Raw genomic sequence first — 22,133 nt, forward strand, 5'->3', positions numbered from 1 at the left:
TTTACGGAGGGGCGCGGAGTCCTGACAGCAGGCTGTGTGAGGACACACACTGCACCGACATGAGAGAAGAGAGGGGGCTGATTAACGTGTGTTTCTATCAGCGGATTTTTCACTTCTAAAAGTTTGATTCGAGGGGGCAGGACATCTGTTTGAGGCTCTTGCCCCTGCGTAGAGCCGGCACTGATCCTTTCTAAAAATTAAAATTGACTGACGCAAACGTGAGTTCTTCATGTTTTTATTGAAAACAACATAGTGCTGACGCCGTACGGCATCGGTTTTTCGCTTTCCAAACAAGGCGCGCGCGCTCCCGCGGCAGGGGGAACAAAATCTCACGGGGGAACCAAATCGAGCACAACACCGGCACCGATCAGCAGGAGCAAAAGTGGCGCCACAAGTGCTTTCATTTCGTCACCACGGCTGACTTCCGGTTGTCGAGCGGGCGAGCCGACATGTTTATGGGGCGCAGCTTCCGTGTCGGAAACCAGCTGAGCTTGCTGTGTCCACAGTCGCGCGTCGTCCAGCCGCACCTGCGCGTCACAAGCACACGTTGAAGGTCGCCCTACCCGCACAAGACACGACTCTGTCACGTCCGTGGACGATCACGTCGCTAGCCGAACCGCCTGCTTGCGTTTATAACGGACCCTAGTGGTGACGTCTCTCGCCCAGGCAAATCACTCCAGCTTAATGCCACAGATTCGCCCTTCAAAATAAAAACGTGCGGAGTCTTTCTACTGCTGGAGGTGATGTGAGGCCCGTGCGCACTTTCGACCTGTTCCGCCCCCCACGCCCCCCTTTTCAGTGACAAGTCTCGTTGGATGAACTGACCTGTTTTGACCCTATATGGCACAGGTGTCAAACTACAGCCCGCCACATCATTTTATGTGGCCCGCGAAGACAAATTGTGCATCAAATTCATGTGTCATTACTAGAATTGCAAATTGTCTTCACTTTTAATAATATATATATATTTTTAAATATTTGACCAGTTTTTACTCATCTGATTTGAAAACGAGTTATTTGTCAGTTTGTTTTGTAGCTTTTACTGTATATAATATGAGGTGCTCATACATTTATTTGGGTTGACAGGTAAAGGTAAAGACCCAATGATTGTCACACACACATCTGGGTGTGGCGAAATTTGTCTCTGCATTTAACCCATCCCCGAAGGGAGCAGTGAGCAGCAGCGGTGCCGCGCCCGGGAATCATTTGGTGATCTAACCCCCCAATTCCAACCCTTAATGCTGAGTGCCAAGCAGGGCCGGTTCTAGGAATGCACATAAGAGGGGGCAGTCAGAAATGTGAAGGGGGCATGTTCTTTTTTTTTTTTTTACACATTTTTAACACTTAGTGTTTTCTTCACGGCAGTTGTTAGCTGTGTGTCCAGATCTCAACCTGGAGAAGTGGATTGCACTCTGTCAGGCCTCTACACTAAGACCTGTCCAGCTTGGGTGTCCCACCTGAAGATTAAAGCTTCTGCTGGTATTGCTCTTAGGGTCACTGAGGCACGCAAACCCCCTGACCACAATAAGGTGGCAATCTCTCAGGGGGGGAACATATAATATGAATGTTATATTAACTATTATTTGAGTTGTCGTTAATCATTAGTTATATCACGGGTCATTACGACGAGTTTGGTGGAGTTTTTACTGCTTCTTCCAACTCCTACCGCGCTGACTGTAACTTGACACTCTGGCTGCGTCTTGCCTCATTTGCATACTCACAGTGATTGGATGTTTACGGAGGGGCGCGGAGTCCTGACAGCAGGCTGTGTGAGGACACACTGCACCGACATGAGAGAAGAGAGGGGGCTGATTAAAGTGTGTTTCTATCAGCGGATTTTTCACTTCAAAAAGTTTGATTCGAGGGGGCAGGACATCTGTTTGAGGGGGCGTTGCCCCCTCTTGCCCCTGCGTAGAGCCGGCACTGGTTGACAGTCATAATGGCCCTCCGAAAGAAGCTACGGCGACAATGCGGCCCGCCAAAAAAAACGAGTCCCCCTGCTTTATGGCAGTGGTCCCCAACCTTTTTTGCGCCATGGACCGGTTACCTGTCAGAAATGTTTTCGCGGACCGGCCTTTATAAAAATAATACATTTATAATAAATATATAAATACGATGAAATAAAATGATAGACTGGCATAAAAAGGAGTATAAACGACATAAAAATAAAACTCACCATTACGTTGAATTAGTGGGAGCACTGAGCTTGTTTCTCAGAAACGAGCCGGTCCCATCTAGGCGTAATCGGAGACAATGACACCCAAAGTGGTTAAGGTTTGTCTTTTAATGCAGGATGCTTGGTCTCCATGTGCCGAAGCAGTTTTGAAGGCTTCATTGCCTCGTTAGCTAGCCTGTCGCCACATATTATGCAGAGTGGGCTTGGCGTGTCAGAGTCACCTGTGGCGATAAATCCATATTTTAAGTAGGACTCCAGAAATTTGCTTTTAAATGCAGCTTTCCTTTTCTTAGAAGTCGTAGCCTCTTCGTCTTCCGTCTCCTCATTGGGCTTTTTTCCCTTTCCGAAGAAGCTTTTCAAACATCTCTGTTTCTTGCTTATATTTGCTTGCTTTACGGGCTCAACTGAGGTAACATGTCACGTGACCGAGATGAGCGTCTTGACCTGAACCAATGGATGAAATTGGGAGAGAATAGCCAATTTTTTTTATATTTTTCAAAAGAAATTTTTACTCATTTTTTGCTAGCTTTGCGGGTTCGACTGGGGAAACATGTCACGTGACCGGGACGAGCGTCTTGACCTGAATTAATTGATCGTCGTTAAAAGATTTCATTTTTTTTTTTCTGTGCGGCTTGGCGGCCCGGTACCAAGTGACCCACGGACCGGTACCGGTCCGCGGACCTAGGGTTGGGGACCCCTGCTTTATGGCACACATGAGCCGACGTCATCAGCGTGCACAAAATCCCCACACACGTTTTTTGTGTTGCCAGCATGACATCTGACCTTTGACATTTGAAATGAGTTTAATGTGATGTTTGGCTTTTCACACACTTTGAAGCTCATTCTTCGAGGCTTCCTGCCTTTCCCGCCGTCTTCGACACAGCCGAGACAAACACTCCAACATCTGTGGACGAAAGCACACATGCGCACGCACGCACACATGCGTGCACGCGCGCACACGCGCACGGGTGAGAAGACGGGGGCGTTCTCCTGGCGCAGTGCAGACGTTCGAATGCGTTTGCGTACATTGGTGCGGGTGTGTTGGGTGCACGACGGCCTGTGCAGGATTCTCCTGTACAGGGTGCAGTTGTACAAGAACAAGATTCGTGTTTTCTCCCTCTGGAAGACAAAAAGAAACGCGGAGTGCATTTGGCTTATCTTCACGCAGGCACGCGCTCCCTCAGGCGGTGTCTCGCCAAAGGGCACTCGGCTGTCGTAAAAGCCGTATCACGACGCGCTAAGAAATGTATTACTCGAGCGGGCGGGCCTCCGTTTCTTTAGTAGTTAGGCGCCATACTTTGGCGCCATGTTGTGGGCAGCGCTCAAACTTTTGGGGCGACGGGGATTTTTGCTGTTCACGGCAGAGGTCTATATCCCCAGCAAGGAGGAGCGCCACTGTTCAAAAAGATTTTCCTGTTCAATATTATTACAGAAGGCCAAGCGGCTGACGTTGATCCGGCATGTCACGAGTCGGCAAGTGACAAACGGATATTCAAATGATTTGGAAGGCTCGTTCGTACAACCGAGCGGTCAACAATCTGGTCCGGCATTTTGGAGCAGGTCGGCAGCTGTGTACGAGAGACGAGCCGCCGCTAGTTGGCGCTCGTGTCTGCGGCTCCAGCAGTACCGTAATTTTCGGACTATAAGTCGCGTTTTTTTCCATAGTTTGGGTGGGGGGGGCGACTTATAATAAGGAGCGACTTATATGTGTTTTTTTTCAAAATTTTCCAAAAAAAAAAAAAAAGTGAAACCACGATAAACGAACCGCGTTGTAGCAAGGGATTACTGTAATTTGAATTTCAAGTGACGTCAGCAGCGCGGCGTGGCGCGGCGGTTGTTTACATAAAGGACAAAGATTGATCACGGGACGACGAAGATGACGAAGGGCCCCACGTACTACCGGCATCATTAGCGGCTTTGTTTCTAAGTAACACGGCGGACGAAGAGTTTGAAGGATTTAAGGATTTGGAGTGACACAGAAGGTTTGAAAAACTATTATGGCTTTTACCCACGCCCGGTCCTACTCTGCGGAGCTCTCTTTCACCTCTGTGGATTGAAGTCGGGGGCCGACGCTCGGCCGGGTGGCTGTCCAGGGACGGTGGATGGGGCTCGGACATGGCTTTTACGCACGCCTGGTCCTACTCTACTGAGCTCTCTTTCACCTCCGTGGATGGAAGTCGAGGGCCGGCGCTCGGCCGGGTGGCTGTCTGGGGACGGTGGATGGGGCTCGGTCATGGCTTTTACGCACGCCCGGTCCTATTCTATGGATCTCTCTTCCACCTCCGTGGCTGGAAGTCCACGCCGCCACACGCCTGGAAGTTTGTTTTGTTAAATAAAGAGCCGTTTACCAAACCCACGTCTTTCCTTGTACTTTGTTAACGCTACAATCTATTTATATACTAGATCTGTGGAATAACGACGAGGCTGACGTCAGGGCTCACGCGCGGCGTTGTTGACAAAGGACGAGGAATTTGATCGATGGATTTAATGATTTAGAGTGCACAGATGGTTTGATAATATTATTGCTTATATAATAGTTATTTGATTTCTAATTTATATATCGTTATATGGGCCTGTGGAATATTTTGAAGTGCAAGCGCCGTCAGCGGCGCGCACCCATTGTTGACAAAGGACGATCGATGGATTTAATGAAATAGAGTGACACAGATGGTTTTATAAATGTGTTATTTATGTAATAGTTTTTTTAAATAACTCTGAATGTTACGTCAGGGCCGTTCTCGGCTCTTCGTTTGTGTTTATGTCACGTTAGCATACCTATCGTTTAGCCTGTTGTTGCTCGTTCATGACTGTTCTTGGTGTTGGATTTTGTCGAATAAATTGCCCCCCAAAATGCGATTTATACTCCGGAGCGACGTATATGTTTTTTTTCACTTTTTTGGGCATTTTATGGCTGATGCGACTTGTACTCCGGAGCGACTTATAGTCCGAAAATTACGGTACTCAAGCCCTGAAAGTCGCAGCACAGCAACCAAGAGCGCAAGAAAAAACGTCCGGGAAATATACTCCTGAAAAGCCTCCAACATTTGGCGTTGCCAGATTGTGCTTCAAAGTACAAAGTCAATCCAGCGCCACCGGGTCGGTCGGTTGGTTGGCAGCTGCACAGCGGACACCTTGACGCCAAGGTCGGTGGACGGTGCAATCGCCCGCAACATCTGCTGCATCGTTTCAAAAATGATTTTCTTGTGGAAAAAATTCTCTGCCTGCTTAATGGAGATCAGCAGAATGAGAGAACCTCTACAACTCCCAAAACAAATTGAAAGAAGTCCCTCGGATTCTCCAAATCGTTGATTCATTTGAACAGTTGCGAGCTCACTCACAACACAAAAAGGCTAAAGGAAGTCCAAACAAAAGTCAACCCGATTGAAACAGCACGCTAAATGTGAAAGGGGGCGTTACCTGCGGGTGGTAGAAGGCGGCGATGACCCTGCGCAGGCGGTTGGTATAGACCTGAAGGCAGCTGGATAGCGCCGCCAGCAGGAGGCAGCAGGCAATGCTGACGTACGCCGAGATGGCCAGTGAGGAGGGCGGAGTGACGCAGCCTGCGGAGAGGGGGAGCGGGATGGGGGCGCAAGCTCACCCAGGTATCAATCATCAGCCAGCGGCGAGAGACCCCCGCCCCCCAACAAGTGACTCACGCTGGTTGTTGGATACCACATGAACGCTGGAGGATGTGTTGAATGCAGCAAAGGATTTCCGCAGGAGGCGGGCCAAAATCGAGTTTCCACTCACTTGGATGTCCACCTGCTGGGTGCCTGAAGAGGCCACGCCCGCCAACAATCAACCGCCTGCGTGTTTATGTTGGAAGCCGGCAAGCCGCATTTGCATCTTACTGCTGACGTTAAAGGTGGTGTGCGTGTGCTTGCTGACCACGTCCAGAACACGAAAGATGGATGCGTCCACCATCAGCAGGACCGCCGCCAGGAGGAGCACAGACAACACCTGAACCACACTCGCCAGCTGCGCACACACACACAAGGGTGACGTGGGCGCTCCAGCGCGAGTGGGCGGGAGCGTGCACGCCGAGTGAGCCCACCACTTGTTTGACTTCTTCGGGGTGAATTCTCGGGCTCCAGGGGTCCACAAAGTTGCGTCTCTCAGACGGCGTAAGGGGCAACAAATGCTGTTTGCCCTGAACACAGACAGGTGAGGACAAGGGGTGACAAAGGCAACAAGGATGCCGACGGCCTCACCAGCGACTTCCTGCGGCGGTCGATGATGCCCAAGTACTTGGTGAGGTACACATTATCGAAGAAGACGTCTCCTTGGAAGCGCAAGACGTAAGCCAGAGACCTGAAGACACGCAGGGAGTGAGGATGGCCGAGGCGGTGCCGGTGAGGGTTAGGCGAGGGCCGTCCGCTGGCTTACTGCGCAAACACGGACAGGAAGGTCAGGGACGCGAGGAGGCGCAGCACATCCAGCAGCCGGCGTGTGCGAGCGGCCAGCTGGCGGAAAGACTCGTGGATGCTCCGCATCAAGTCGCCGTCCGCCAGTTCCCCGTGCAGTGCCGTCCGCTGCCGATGTTCCTGTCACGACACAGCGACGCTGAGCGCCAATGCAGATATATGACTGGCAGACGCAGGGCTCTCACCACCTTGTAGACAACCCTGCTGGTGAACTCGGTGCTGAGGAGATCCATCGAAGCGTTGAGATGATCGAACAGCTGACCAAAGTTTTTCTCCACCGGGATGTGCTGCTTGCACCAACCCGTCATCACTGAGGCACACAGGAACAAAAGATGGTCGTGGATGTCCACGCGAGGATGGCCACGTGCTGGCTGACCTTTCATGATGTCACACAGGAAGCTAAACTTCATGGGCACGCACAGGATGTTCTTGATGACGGGCACTTGGACGACCTGGACACACTCTTCCCACCTGCGGGAGAACCAATCGGCGCACTTCCGGATGCCCGCCTTGACCATGCCTACGCGTAATAGGAGACAAGCTTGGCGACGACCGTGACAAAGACGAGGTGGACGAGGAAGGCTCACCATCACACTTTGTGAGGGTGCTGAAGGCAAAGCGTTTCTGCGTGCCAGTCCGGTCGGCTGAGCGCCCGGCGGCGGCAGTGCCACCACCGGCGAGCACTTCCTGCCGGACGGCCGCAAAGGCCTCGCGGGCGCTGCTAGCCTTCGTCTTCAATTCCGCTTCATTCTGCTGGATGCGCACAACAACATTTCCAAGCGAGTGACGTGGGCGGCAAGTGGCATGCCGCCTTCACGCAAATTGAGCAGTTGTCATGCAACAAACCCGTTACGAGCCAAATTACAACCAAAGCCCTCCTGATTTGCCATGGAGCAATAGAGGGAGGCTGATCACATTTGGGCCTTACTGTGACTTCTTCCGCCACCTTGTGGAAGGGCGTGACGGCGTCTCTCCACAGCAACTTGGTGTTGCGCACTTGAAGTTCCAGATTGCAAGTCAGGGACGCAGTGGCCTTCTCCATGTTGTGCTGGATATTGGACACCGGACCTGTCAATCATCAGGCGCCTGCCTGTCAAGAATTCTTTGTTTTGATAGACACACCCTTGTTCATGGCACCCCGTTGCCCCCCCCGGTCTGGATCTTGGCTCTTAACCCGGACCACGATTTGAAAGGGCGCTGTTGTCAAGTTGTTGTCTTTCCATCTCGGGCACAGGCTCTCCTTTCTCAACAGCCTGCAATGCACTTGTCAGCCGCTCGTCCCTCAGCTGGTCCAAATGGCTCCCGCTTGCCTCCCAAGTGGAGCTTGTGAGAGGGAGCACGTCGGCCCGATTACAGCCCCCAAAACAGTTTGGAGTGTTTTTGTAAACCACTCGGCCCACCCAGTTTCACAGCCCTTCCTCTTTCACAACCGGGCTGGAGGACACTTGGTCACCATGACTGGGGACCTCTGTGACGGGAGACTGAGTGGAGTTGTGATGACATTATTGTCTGTTTATTGCCAATCATTTGTTGTTCAACTTTCAACCATCGCGCTGTCAAAGGGGAGCTTGCTGCGTGTGTGTGTGTGTGTGTGTGTGTGTGTGTGTGTGTGTGTGTGTGTGTGTGTGCGTGCGTCAACCTGAGTAGAGCATGGAGAGGACGAGCAGCATGAGGAAGGCACGTCCACGGGCGCCAAGGATGGTGGGAAACATCAGCAGGACGGCGCACCTGAAGACCGATGACGTGGCCCCGCCCAACGCGCAGGCCCCTGGAAATGGCCACAACTAGGGTCACACGTGCATCCTGTCGTCCATGCGACATCATCTTCATCTTCCTCACTCCTCCTCCTCACCCGTAAAGACACATCCTGTGGCCAGCTTGTGATAAAAAGTCAGCGGCAGGCCCGGTGCAATGGCGGCAAACATGGCTGCTCACATAAACACAACACACGACATCCTTTGTTATGCAGTGGGCAGCTGGCGCTAGTGTGACTTAGCGCCTGTAGACCTTGTGTGGCGCGTTTGACTGGAGACAAAGAGTCGCCGTAGTGAGTTGAGACTTCTCTGCAGTCAACACAAGGACTTACATGAAAAAGCAAAGAAAGAAAATAAAAAGCACAAAATAGAATAAAAGATGCAGCCGCGGCCATCTGCTCTGGTTCGTTCCACTTTCCACTTGGGCTCAGCTCTGAGAATCACGTCTTGGTGTCCATGGAGAATTACTGCCGCCAGAAAAGAGCGTCGGGAGCATACATGCAGTACTGGCGTGCCCAATATGCGCACTATGCTGTTAGCGTTAGGCCTCACGCGACGTCATCATTCTGTTACGTGTTATATCTTGTCTAGACGTGTAGCGCTGCATGGCTTGCAGCAGCGTGTCGTCGTAGAGTAGACTCCTACCCGCAAAGACGTCGCGGCATTTTAAATCAGGTAATGACATAAGAAAGAGTAGTCTTCATGACAATGAGCCAAGACAACAGCAGTCAGGTGAGCAAGGCAACGTAACCCCTCTCTTTTTGTGGTGAGGCTACCCATTGCCATTAATTAATTTTACATATTGAATATGTAGCAGTGGCGTAGCCAAGCCGGGGCGAGCCGGTTGAAAAAAATCTAGCTTTTTCGATTCTTCATTTTCATGCCGTTTTTTTCTTTCGGTCTTGCGCGAATGTGCTTGCGCTATTCTATGTGCGCGATGTTATCCATTCACCGTTTGCCTCCCGGACCCGGATGTTGTTTTAGCGATCAGCGAACGGCGTGGGTGATGTTCGATTTCTTTTCTCCTACATGAAGATGAATAAAAAGCGAATTACCGATTTCTTTGGTGTACCTAAAGCAAAAAATCGTCAGGAAGAGGATGATGCTTCTCGCGCTAGCTGTAGCATTGGTAGAGTTCCTGAAAGTCGACTCGGGAGCGACTCAGAGTCAGAGTCGAGCAGTGCCAGTGTCACAATCACTATCGAGAATGGTTCTGCATGCACGAGTGGCAGTGCAACGCCAACTGGTACAACTAGTGCTACTGCTGCTGATGAGACCAATTCAGAAACTGATCATTCTAATCAGCACTCCTTCCCTCATAGTAGTGACTGTGTTTTCTTAGAATGTATATTACTAAATCAACCCAAGGTGGACTATATTTTTGGCTCATATATTTTTCATATTCATTATAGCAGTGTATTTGTTATTCATTGTAGTTATTGAAGTAAAATACTGAATCTCAGTTATGAATCTCTCTTATGTTGCCTGGATTTCATTATGCTATACCACTCCAATATGAATGGATGTTGTAACTGCTGATCTATGTTCAATAAACAAGGTTGTACTTCTAAGAAATTCCAAGTTATTACTGATTACTGAGTTGATTTATTACCCTGGAACTATATGTTAAAAATATAAGGTTTTTTTACATTGAAACATCTGGTTGTGGGGCCTGTGGGCGCGCGCCCCTACTGGAAAAATTCCTGGCTACGCCACTGATATGTAGTGTATTTTTATTTAGGTCTCATGCAATGTATATTTCATTTCTAAGCTTAGAGGTGACTAGGTCACGCACGCATAGGATTTTATGGGGCCTGGGCCACGAAGGCAGACTTCCTGGCACCAGGATACAGGAATCGGCCATTTAGTTAGAATCAACAAGGCAGGCTGGGAGGTCAGAGGACATCCAGCAGCCCTCGTGTGCGTGCGCGTAAGTAGTAAGAGTAAGGGGGGGCGCGGGGTATAAGACCCAAGGCGGGAGAAGACAAGGGGACTTCTTTTTTTGGCTAGAGAGAGACACTTCAATTCTGACATCGGTTGAATAAAATCTTTCCCCAATCAGCCGTGTGTCACTGAAGTTTTCCTGCCCTGAGCCAGCCACCTATCCACCGTTTGATCTTAGAGACCAGCAGAACATCGAAGATAATTCACCACAACTTCTTAACGTATTAATTGATATAAAAAACGTTTTAGACCAGGTTACTAAAAGGCAAGCTACTATTATGGGGCAGTCTATTAACTGAGGAAATGCTGTGAATTTAAGTGCAGCCAATTTGTTACCTCTATTTACCTATCTACTAACCTGTTGTATTTTTACACTTCTGTAGATGCTGTTACTGAGTAGGGGGTAGAGCAACTGTTTATATAAAACTGAGTAATTGTTAATCTTATTCATATTAAACTTAATTTGAGTCAATCAAATTTTGTCTCTCTGGTCTCTCTTTGTGGACGTGACATATTTTTGCGTAGGGCCCCCTGGAGGTCTGAACCGGCTCTGCATACATGGCCAAACATTCGCAAATATGAGTGTCTAGTAATTTGAGTGGTCGACGTCGCCGAGTTAGCCGACTTGTTTTCAGAGCTCAAAAGACAAAATGTTGCTCTCGCACTTTTCTGCTCACACCGCTTTTTGGGTAATAAGCTAAGTCAGGGGTCGGCAACCCGCAGCTCTTTAGCCCCACCTTAGCGGCTCCCTGGAGCCTTTGCAAAAATGCGTGAAAATGGAAAAATATGTTTTTTGTTGTTGGTGGTATTTTCAAAATATGTTTTTTAGATGTTAATCATGACACAAACATTCTTATGCTGTAAAAATTTATGTAGTTTTAAATATATTAAAATGCCGAATTTCAGAATGGCGTCAAACAGCCAAATTGCGTCTAACAGCCAAATTGCGTCATAGCCTGCGGCACAACAATATAATTACGTGAGCTCTTTGCATAAACCTCGATGCAAAGAAACTCCTCTTTTTGGGTACCTTTACATGCTACAAGGAGTATATACAGAGGCGTAGCCAGGAATTTTCCCAGTAGGGGCGCACGCCCACAGGAAAAAAAATCGAACATCACCCACGCCGTTCGCTGATCGCTAAAACAACATCCGGGTCCGGGAGGCAAACGGTGAATGGATAACATCGCGCACATAGAATAGCGCAAGCACATTCGCGCAAGACCGAAAGAAAAAAACGGCATGAAAATGAAGAATCGAAAAAGCTCGATTTTTTTCAACCGGGGCGCAGGGAGTCCTAACCGGGGCGCCGCCCCGGCTCGCCCCGGCTTGGCTACGCCTCTGAGTATATATTACAAAGGAGACTTTCTACTTAATTGTGATCATCATTCATCCATCCATTTTATTACTCAGGTATTTTCAAAGCAAATCAATATTGTTGCATTTATTAATTTGCTTTAAAATGACAGCGCAATATAATTAAAAGCTGACACTATAGCAATGTCAAACGTGTTCATGTAAGAAAAAGCCACACACGTTTTGTGATCAAATCTTTCATAACGAGAATGATTTGAGTGAATTGATTTGAATGAATAATTGAGAAGTAATTTCAGTTCCGAAGGCTCCTTTTGTCCCAAGCAAAGTGACAGGTGGTGGGGAGGGGGGATAAAAATTGTAACAGGAACTCTATAAAAAATGTCAAGCCGTGAAAATTTGTGCACCCCTCCCATTTTGAGAACGGTGAGTCCTGGACATCGACTGGCTTTTTTTCTATCTTCCTGGGGGTCTGTTCAGGTTGTGTGGCAAATTTGAACAGGTTCCCTCATTCCTACGCCAAATTACAGGGGGGGAACAAATCCTCACGGCTGCCCCGTGAGGATATGTTCCCCCTCCTTATTTTGAGAACGGTGAGTGCTGGACTCCAGCTGTTTTTTTTCTGTCTTCCTGGGGGTCAGTTCAGGGAGTGTGGCAAATTTGAACAGGTTCCCTTATTCCTCTGCCAAATTACAGGGGGGCAACACATCCTCACGGGGCAGCCGTGAGGATGTGTTCCCCCCCCCTTATTTTGAGAACGGTGAGTGCTGGACTCCAGCTGTTTTTTTTCTGTCTTCCTGGGGTCAGTTCAGGTAGTGTGGCAAATTTGAACAGGTTCCCTCATTCCTCTGCCAAATTACAGGGGGGGAACACATCCTCACAGGGCAGCCGTGAGGATGTGTTCCCCCCCCCTTATTTTGAGAACGGTGAGTGCTGGACTCCAACTGGTTTTTTTCTGTCTTCCTGAGGGAACCTGTTCAAATTTGCCACACTACCTGAACAGACCCCCAAGAAGACAGAAAAAAAACAGTTGGAGTCCAGCACTCACCGTTCTCAAAAAAAGAGGGGGGGGGGGACATATCCTCACGGGGTAGCCGTGAGGATGTGTTCCCCCCCTGTAATTTGGCCTAGGAATGAGGGAACCTGTTCAAATTTGCCACACTACCTGAACTGACCCCCAGGAAGACAGAAAAAAAAACAGCTGGAGTCCAGCACTCACCGTTTTCAAAATAAGGGGGGGAACATATCCTCACGGGGCCGGCGTCAGGATGTGTTCCCCCCTGTAATTTGGCCTAGGAATGAGGGATTCTGTTCAAATTTGCCACACAACCTGAACAGATAGAAAAAAAGCCAGTCGATGTCCAGGACTTACCGTTCTCAAAATGGGAGGGGGGCACAAATTTTCACGGCTTGACATTTTTTATAGAGTTCCTGTTACAATTCTTATTCCCCCTCCCCACCACCTGTCACTTTGCTTGGGACAAAAGGAGCCTTCGGAACTGAAATTTCTTCTCAATTATTCATTCAAATCAATTCACTCAAATCATTCTCGTTATGAAAGATTTGATCACAAAACGTGTGTGGCTTTTTCTTAAATGAACACGTTTGACATTGCTATAGTGTCCGCTTTTAATTATATTGCGCTGTCATTTTAAAGCAAATTAATAAATGCAACAATATTGATTTGCTTTGAAAATACCTGAGTAATAAAATGGATGGATGAATGATGATCACAATTAAGTAGAAAGTCTCCTTTGTCATATATACTCCTTGTAGCATGTAACGGTACCCAAAAAGAGGAGTTTCTTTGCATCGAGGTTTATGCAAAGAGCTCACGTAATTATATTGTTGCTTTTTGGTGAAGTGAATGAGTGTTCCGTCTGTACGACTGGTCTTTGAATGCACCCCGCTTCAATGGCAGAACGCAGATGAACTTAAAGACGTCAAATGAGAATAATCCTTTATAAAAATTAAAATTGACTGACGCAAACGTGAGTTCTTCATGTTTTTATTGAAAACAACATAGTGCTGATGCCGTACGACGCCGTACGACATCGGTTTTTCTCTTTCCAAATAAGGCGTGCGCGCTCCCGCGGCAGGGGGAACAAAATCTCACGGGGGAACCAAATCTAGCACAACACCTGTTTGAACCATTTGCTTTCATTGCCAATGCCGAAGGATTGCCTGCATGTTTGATTTGCAATGAGAAGTTGTCAAATCACAAGAAGAGCAATTTGGAGCGACATTTTCAGCTAAAGCATGCTAAATTTGCTGCCGATCACCCAGTTGGAGCTGAAAGGAAAGGTGCAATTGCAGTGCTGTTGGAGAAATTGGAGGACCGAGAAAACGGTTTCAAGAAGAGGATTGCATCTCCAAACTCTACTACTGCTGCAAGTTTTCTTGCAGCCCGGGAGATAATAAAGTTCGGAAAACCATTCGCCGATGGTGAGTACATGAAGGATTCATTCATTAAACTACCAGAGTGCCTATTTTCGGACTTAAATAAAAAAAAAAAACGGGATCATTCAGAAATTTGAAGACATGCCTCTCGCCGCAAAAACAGTGAAGGAAAGGGTAGTTAAAACGGCAAACAAAATCAGCAAATCAAGGGCATCAATTCAGCTCGTTTTCTCAATGGCCTGTGACGAGTCGTGTGACGTGACCGATGTCGAACAGACAGCTCTGCTATGCAACGATGCAGGTACGTGAACTCTAATGGGCCGCAACAAAACACAAGACATTAATATTGTAATGGAAGTTCGGCTAAACTTGAAGTAGCAATAGGCTTATCGTACATCAGTTGTCATGTGGTGCGTAATTCTCTCCAGGATGCGCTGCAGGGAAAATAAACATTTAATCGTGAATGTTCATTTTGTATTTGTAGCCTCCTTAATTATTTTAATAGTTGGCATGCATACAGCTTATGTATTGACAGTCTATGTTGCCTTATAAAAGGCTTTTAGATTTTTGCGGCTCCAGACAGGTATGTTTTTTTTTGTTTGAACATTTTGGGTCGCCGACCCCTGGGCTAAGCGACCGATTTTAAGTTGTGCAGCGGCCAATCAATTTTTGCCCATGGGCATGGCTGACACGTTAGGCGAAGCAAGTCAGACGGGACGGAGACAACTCGATGGAGACAATGTCACTCCCAACTCCCATCTGGGCTGGCCACAAAGTAAAAAAAAACCACAACAGCGAGTCCAGCAGCAGTCCAACTAGTCCGTCCCCCATAGTCTTGTCTTCTCGCGAATTTCGCTTTGATTACCTGCGCCGCTCAGCGCGCCGAAGAGAGCTCGGAGGATGACGTAAGCGTGCCGCAGCTCTTCCGATTGGCCGAGGAGGAAGCGTTGGCAGCCACGTGGGAGAAAGCGCCTGATCAGCTGCTCCACAGCTGCGAGTACGTCACCCCCACAAGTGGGCGTCACACCAGTAATACTCCAACAGCAAAGAAGAAAATAAAAACACCTACTGCTGCGAGGCTGCTCGTCACGAATCATGATGACGCCACGAGCGTCTTCTGCCTCTCCTGCTTGCCGTTCCCAATAATAACATAATCGTGATAAAAGCATATCAAAGCATCATCATGATCATCATATGTTAATCATCCTGACCCGTCCCTTTTGACTGCAACACGACGTACGTGCGATGTGTGACGTCATATGCGTGCGGCTCGTCATGGCACGTGACGTCTTGTGAATGCGCCTCCTCGTGCGTGACGTGCGTGTTCAACTTTAAGTTTCAAACCTGAAAATAGAACAGGGAGACGAGCCAAAGCCATGTCAAAATAAGTTTTTATTATTTAATTCTTTTTAGAGACAATCTCCAGTCAGTCGCGCGATGACCGGAAGTGGAGTCAATTGGTTACCATGGCGACACCGGAGCAGGTAAAGCAGATATTCGGACACGCACGCACACACACACACACACATACGCACGCACACACACACACACACATACGCACGCATACACACACGCACGTACACGCGCACACAAACACACACACACAGACCACTGACGTGCGGTGAGGTTCATGACTGGGGAGGCACTGACATAAAATGTTCTGAGTCTCTCTCACACAAGTTCAGCTTGTTTGGTCTCACCACCGCTCTCCCAGACCTGGTTCTAGGAGTAGGTGGTGGTTCAAGTGCGGTGTGCTGCGGTGGCTCTGAGGAACTCTGTCCAGGAACACCCTAAAGGGATTGCGGTGTATCGTCATGCCGCTCTGGTGATGACCTCATAGGGATGAGATGACGGCGGTTTCGCCTGACAATCCCGTCGGGTCCCTCCACGATATATGAACGTGGAGTAGGGTGACTGTCTACCACAACGCCTGTGGCTCATTGATCTGTGATCCATACTTCCTTCCCAGGATCAAGCTTGTCAAGATTCCGCGCCCGGTGTCGCAGGTTGTAGCGTTGCGCATCACTGATGAGTGACTTCTCCCTCTCCTTGTGAATGACTGCCTCACTGTCCGGCAACATCGGAGTCAGCAGCACTGGGAACGCCGGAACCGTTGTACGGAGCCTCCTGCCCATGAGCAGTTGTGCCGGACTGTAACCATTCCACAGTGGGGTCGCCCTGTACGCTAGCAGCGTGAGGTAGGGGTCAGCTGCTTTCTTCAAAAGAACCTTAACAGTCTTGACCGCACGCTCGGCTTCCCCGTTGCTCTGGGGATATCTCGGGATAACTCGTGATAGGCCCGAAGCCATATGACCCTGCGAATGCTGCAAAGGCCGCACCTGAGAACTGAGGCCCGTTATCTGTCACCACCACCACTGGGGTGCCATGGCGTGCAAAGATTGATTTCAGGTGAGTGATGACATCTGTTGATCTTGTCCCTTCCCAGTGTGAACAAGTCTGCTCCTACCTTCTGCCATGGTCGCTCTGGGTATTCTGACGGCATCATTGGCTCCATGCTGTTCTGTCTCTCCTTGCAGCATGTTCGGCAATTGAGAACCAACTCATTCAGCTGTTGACTCAGCCCAGGCCACCATACTGATTGCCGTGCACGCTCACGGCACTTAACCACTCCCAAGTGGCCTTCGTGTAGTCTGACGAGAACCTGGTTTCTCATCGCTGCAGGAATAACAAGCCTGCTTCCTTTGAGCAAGAGTCCATCTTGTACTGTGAGGAACGCTCTTTCTGCCCAATACAGTTTGAGTCCTGGTTCAGTCTAGCTGTGTGCAGGCCATCCTTCTCCACACAATGCCATCACCCGCCTGCAGACACTGTGCCCCTTCAGCTGCTCCCTCAGCTCATCCAAGTACGCAGTGCTCGCTGGCAAATTATCCATCGGTGTCCACGTATAGTTTAGCATCCTCAAAGCGCTGTCTCTCATCCAGAGTTACTCCACCTGCGACAACAGCCCTACAACAAGTCTATCTCTAATTAACTCGTCATGTAGCTGCCCGTAATTGCAATGTTCAGCCAGCGCATAAAGAGAAGTTAGAAAAGAGTCCACCGTTTCATCCTCCCCCTGCTTGCGCAGGTTGAATTTAGCCCGCTCGTACACTACCGTTCAAAAGTTTGGGGTCACAAAATTGTTTGGGTGACCCCAAACTTTTGAACGGTAGTGTAAATATTATTATAATAAAATATTATGAATTAAATATTATAAATTATATTTTATATTTGTATAAGATTATATATAATCTATGAATATAAGTATACATATATATTATAAGATTTTTTACACAGAAGATTATATATATAATCTATAAATAATTATCTAAATAAATATATACACTACCGTTCAAAAGTTTGGGGTCACCCAAACAATTTTGTGACCCCAAACTTTTGAACGGTAGTGTAGATCACATTCCTTTTCACCACAAAGAAGCTCTCCAGCCCATCCCGCACTGCCGCATATTCCAGCCTTTCATCCTCCGTCAGAGCCAGTCCACGCAAAATATCATCAGCTTCATCGCCCAATACACTAGCGTGTTTACCTGATTTTCCTCCGGATTAGCATGTAGGCTACTTGCCACTCGAAATCTCTCGAACGTCCTTATCCATCTGGGCCACTCCTGTGGCTTGGAAAAATCGAAGGGTTCAGGCGGCTGGATACTGAAACTGGCACTCGGTCCCGCCATCGCCACAGGCGCTCTTTGTCGCTCACTGCATCCACCTCCAGAAGGAAAGAAACTTGGGTCCCCTAAATCTTCCTTGCTGTCTCTACCAGACATTCCACACTACCACGCTACATCTACAGGACTTCTGACACCATGTCGTGTTATCAAAGATACCAGTGAGTTCAACTGTAGTTTGATGTGACGAGAGCCACTTTATTAACTTCCAACCTCATGCTCTGCAATCCATCCACCCCCTGTCCCCAGTCTCTGACGTCATCTTTCCGGGCCCCCTCTGGGGATTTCAACATAAGAGCTGTTATTAACAATAACACCACAGCACCCCCTGCCATAAGGCTGGAGAACCTTTTTTCGTAGCCTCCGTAAAGTATCTTTTCAAAGCCATTTTGTTCATCTAACGAAACACGACGTTACAGACAGATGACAAAAAACACAAGATATTATATACGTCAGCTTAACTACGGAAATTAGTTAATATAGCCACAGTGTTTGAACACTTAAACAGGGACATAAAGTCAGAGAGCAGTTCTGTCTAACTGCATAGCCTGTCAACATAGGCAGCCGTGTGATTACGCAATCCTCAGAGGAGGCTAGTAAGGAAGTTGGCTCCTCCGAGTGAATCGTCTTCGGTTTTAAAATAACTATAAAAATTCAGTGATTTTGGTTCAAAATGATACAAAACTATTGAAATTAAAAGGAAAATTACTATAATAAAAACAATTGAATTTTTTTCCCCCTTTTCATGATGGCAGGGGAGGCGTGTGTGACACACACACACACACACACACACACACACACACAAACACACACACACACACGATGAGTTAGGTGTCATATGCAGAGCTGAATAGGTGGGTCTTGAGATGGCGTTTGAAGAGGGAGTCAGCGTTACAAATGGTAAGAGGGAGAGAGTTCCAGAGAGTGGGGGCAGCAATGGCAAAGGCTCTATCCCCAATGGTCCAGTATTTGGTCGAGGTGGTGGGGGTGAGAAGGTTGACGTCAGTAGTGCGGAGTCGGCGGGTGGGGGTATGGCAGTGCAGGAGACAGACAGGTAGGGGGGGTTAGGTTGTTTAGGGCCTTGTATGTGGTGAAAAGGATCTTGAAATGTATGCGCTGTTTTATGGGAAGCCAGGGAAGTTGACGGAGGACAGGGGTGATGTGCTGTCTGAAGGGTGAGCAGGTGAGCAGTTGGACAGCAGAGTTTTGAACATATTGTAGTTTTTGAAGGACAGTTACATACAGGATGCTATTGCAGTAGTCCAGTCTGGAGGTGATAAATGCATGAAAATATGTCTCTGCCGCAGTGGTGGAACGAGATGGTCGAAGGCGTGCAATGTTTCGTAAGTGAAAGAAGGATGTTTTGGTAACGTGGTTGATGTGTGGTTTGAAGGAGAGTGTGGGGTCCATATAAATTCCAAGGTTTCTGACTAGGGGGGAGGGAGTGACAGAGTGACCGTCAATACAGAGTGAAGTTCTGGTAGGTGGAGAGGCTGGATTTAGGACCAAAGATGATGATCTCTGTTTTGTTACTGTTTAGATTGAGAAGGTTTTGAGTCATCCAGTCTTTGATGTCTGTGAGGCAGCAAGTGAGGGTGGAGAGGATGGCAGGGAAGATGGTTTTAGTGGTGATGTAGAGTTGTGTATCGTTGGCGTAACAGTGGGATTTGAGACCATGGCGGCGGATGATGTGTCCAATGGGAAGCATGTACAGAATGAAAAGAATGGGGCCCAGAACTGATCCTTGAGGGACTCCATGTGCAACAGGGGTGGTGTGGGATTTATGTTGGTTGATGGTGATGTAGTGACATCTGGCAGACATGTAGGATTTGAACCAGGAGAGGGCGGTGTTGGTGATGCCGATGGATTCTAGGCGGTTGAGAAGAATGGAGTGGTTTACTGTGTCAAAGGCAGCACTGAGGTCAAGGAGGAGGAGGATGGTGAGAGAGCCAGAGTCAGAGGAAAGCAAGAGATCATTTGTGACTTTGAGTAGGGCCGTTTCAGTGCTGTGGTGTGTACGGAAACCAGACTGGAATGTTTCATACAGGTTATTTGAGAGGAGGTAGGTCTTGAGTTGAGTTGCGACAGCTCTTTCCAGTAGTTATGACAGAAATGTGAGATTAGAGATGGGTCTGTAGTTCAAAGTCAAAGTCAAAGTCTGCTTTATTGTCAACCTCTTCACATGCCAAGACACACAAAGAAATCGAAATTACGTTTCCACTATCCCACGGTGACAAGACATAGTACACGACATACATACAAGCAAACAACACAAAATAAAAACAAGAAGGCACAAACAATGAATAATAAGAGTGATGAATAAATAATAAATAAACAAATAACACAATAAATAAATAAATAAATAAGAGGAGCAAAACGGAGCAAGTGTGCATACAGCAGACAGTCAGAATATAGCGCAAAAGTACAGAACGCTACGCAGAAGGGGGGAGAGAGTTCAGGATCCTAACAGCCTGGAGTACGAAGCTGTTGGTGAGTCTGGTGGTGCGGGAGCGCAGGCTCCTGTACCTCTTCCCAGAGGGCAGAAGATCGAACAAAGAGTGAGCGGGGTGACTCACATCACTCACAATCGTGGTCGCCTTGCGGGTGAGATGGGAGGTGTAAATGTCCTTCAAGGAGGGGAGTGAAGCACCAATAATCTTACCAGCCGTGTTCACTATGCGCTGGAGGGCCTTCATGTTGTAGTCAGTGCAGCTACCACCCCAAACAGCAATACAGCTGGAGAGGACGCTCTCAATGGTGCCACGGTAAAATGTAGTCATGACGGCCGGAGGAGCACACGCTCGCCTGAGTTTCCGCAGGAAGTACAGGCGGCGCTGGGCCTTCTTCGCCAGTGATGCGGTGTTGGTGGACCAGGAGAGATCCTCACTGATGTGCACCCCCAGGAACCTGGTGCTGCTCACTCTCTCCACCACAGCACCGTCGATGGTCAGTGGCAGGTGTCGGGTGCGACCCTTCCGGAAGTCAACAACAATCTCCTTGGTCTTGTTGACGTTCAGCAGGAGGTTGTTGGCCTTGCACCACGTGGTCAGAAGGTCAACCTCCAACCTGTATTGAGTCTCGTCGCCCTTGGTGATGAGACCCACCAGAGTCGTGTCGTCAGCAAATTTCACCATGCGGTTGGCGCTGTAGGTTGCAGCGCAGTCATGCGTCAGCAGGGTGAAGAGCAGCGGACTGAGCACACAGCCTTGGGGGGCCCCCGTGCTCAGCGTGATGCTGGCGGAGATCTTGTCGCCAACACGTACCACCTGAGGTCTCTGACTGAGGAAGTCTAGTAGCCAGTTGCAGAGGTAGGTACTGAGGCCCAGCTTGGCGAGTTTGCAGATGAGTCGTTGTGGCACAATGGTGTTGAAGGCAGAACCTAAGTCCACAAACAGCAATCTCACATACGAGTCCCTACTCTCCAGGTGGGTGAGGGCCGAGTGGAGGGCCGAGCAGATGGCATCCTCAGAGGACCGTTTGGCTCGGTACGCAAACTGGAAGGGGTCTATGGTGGGGGGTAGAATGGATCTGATGTGCTCCATGACAAGCCGCTCAAAGCACTTCATGATGATGGGCGTCAGTGCCACGGGGCGGTAGTCATTGAAGCAGGACAGGGCAGGTTTCTTCGGCACAGGTACGATGGTGGCAGCCTTGAAACACGAAGGGACGACGGCTTGCTGCAGGGAAATGTTGAAGATGTCCGTGAAGACACCCTTCAGCTCCCCAGCGCAGTCCTTCAGCGCTCAACCCGGGATGTTGTCAGGGCCCGCCGCCTTACGAGTGTTGATAACGGCAAGCGCCCTCCTCACGCTATCAGCAGAGAGGCACAGGGGCTGCTCTTGTGGAGGAGGAGGGGCCTTCAGCGGGCAAGTGCTGTTCTGAGCGTCGAAGCGAGCAAAGAAGCGACTGAGATCGTTGAGCAGACGGATGTCGCCCTCACAGCTCTGCGGCGCGGGCTTGTAGTCCGTGATGGTCTGAATGCCCTGCCAAAGGCTCCGTGCGTCCTTGCTGTCCTTGAAGTGGGCGGTAATCCTGCAAGAGAACGCCCTTTTCGCCTCCTTGTTGGGGTCCTCAGGGTCAAGGCCGTTTTTTTTGAGGAGAGGAGTGATGGCTGCAAGCTTAAGAGGTGAGGGGACTGTGCCAGAGGTGAGGGAGGAATCGATGATGTCTGTGATGAGTGGGGCAATGGGGGTGAGGCAGTCTCTGACGAGTAGAGATGGCATGAGGTCCAGGGGGGAGGTAGACGATTTTATGGTGGAGAGGTCAGCAAAGGTTATAGGGGAAAAGGTTGATAGCCGTGGGACAGAAGATGAAAAGAATGTGGGTTCAGGTTGTGGGGTAGTGGAGGGGGAGTATGCGAGCTGGTGGTAGATGTTTTCTATTTTAGAATTGAAAAATGACAAAAGCGTGTCACATTTCTCTGGGGTGAATGATG

General features: G+C 48.8%; 2 protein-coding genes across 5 annotated transcripts in view; one reads left to right on the forward strand and one right to left on the reverse strand.

The window, feature by feature from the left end:
* Window positions 1-2,960: 2,960 nt before the first annotated feature.
* On the reverse strand, window positions 2,961-15,358 carry dcst1 (DC-STAMP domain containing 1). Of its 3 annotated transcripts, XM_037274935.1 has the most exons (17): window positions 15,253-15,358; window positions 15,082-15,138; window positions 14,878-15,003; window positions 8,453-8,527; window positions 8,240-8,368; window positions 7,529-7,668; window positions 7,188-7,353; window positions 6,977-7,120; window positions 6,789-6,910; window positions 6,563-6,720; window positions 6,388-6,487; window positions 6,231-6,326; window positions 6,028-6,154; window positions 5,833-5,949; window positions 5,594-5,736; window positions 3,203-3,295; window positions 2,961-3,080 (listed from the first exon to the last, which is right to left on the reverse strand). In XM_037274935.1, exons 1-17 carry the CDS (start codon window positions 15,287-15,289, stop codon window positions 3,000-3,002), a joined length of 1,911 nt encoding a protein of 636 aa, XP_037130830.1. In that variant the 5' UTR covers window positions 15,290-15,358; the 3' UTR covers window positions 2,961-2,999. The 3 variants fall into 3 exon arrangements, with proteins under 3 accessions (XP_037130830.1, XP_037130832.1, XP_037130831.1); XM_037274937.1 differs by lacking the exons at window positions 14,878-15,003; window positions 15,082-15,138; window positions 15,253-15,358 and adding an exon at window positions 8,687-8,843; XM_037274936.1 differs by lacking the exons at window positions 14,878-15,003; window positions 15,082-15,138; window positions 15,253-15,358 and adding an exon at window positions 8,608-8,843.
* Window positions 8,937-22,133, forward strand: part of dcst2 (DC-STAMP domain containing 2) — a 47,359-nt gene continuing 34,162 nt past the window's right edge. The window contains exons 1-3 of one of the 2 annotated variants that reach the window (XM_037274925.1): window positions 8,937-9,086; window positions 11,942-11,947; window positions 15,443-15,496. In XM_037274925.1, coding sequence (XP_037130820.1) covers window positions 15,450-15,496 — 47 coding nt within the window. In that variant the 5' untranslated portion in view covers window positions 8,937-9,086; window positions 11,942-11,947; window positions 15,443-15,449. Of the gene's footprint in view, window positions 9,087-11,941; window positions 11,948-13,803; window positions 14,058-15,438; window positions 15,497-22,133 lie in introns of those variants that run through there. The other variant, XM_037274926.1, reaches the window with a different exon arrangement.

Source organism: Syngnathus acus, chromosome 16 (assembly GCF_901709675.1).
Source record: "Syngnathus acus chromosome 16, fSynAcu1.2, whole genome shotgun sequence".
NCBI classification, from domain to species: Eukaryota; Metazoa; Chordata; class Actinopteri; order Syngnathiformes; family Syngnathidae; genus Syngnathus; species Syngnathus acus.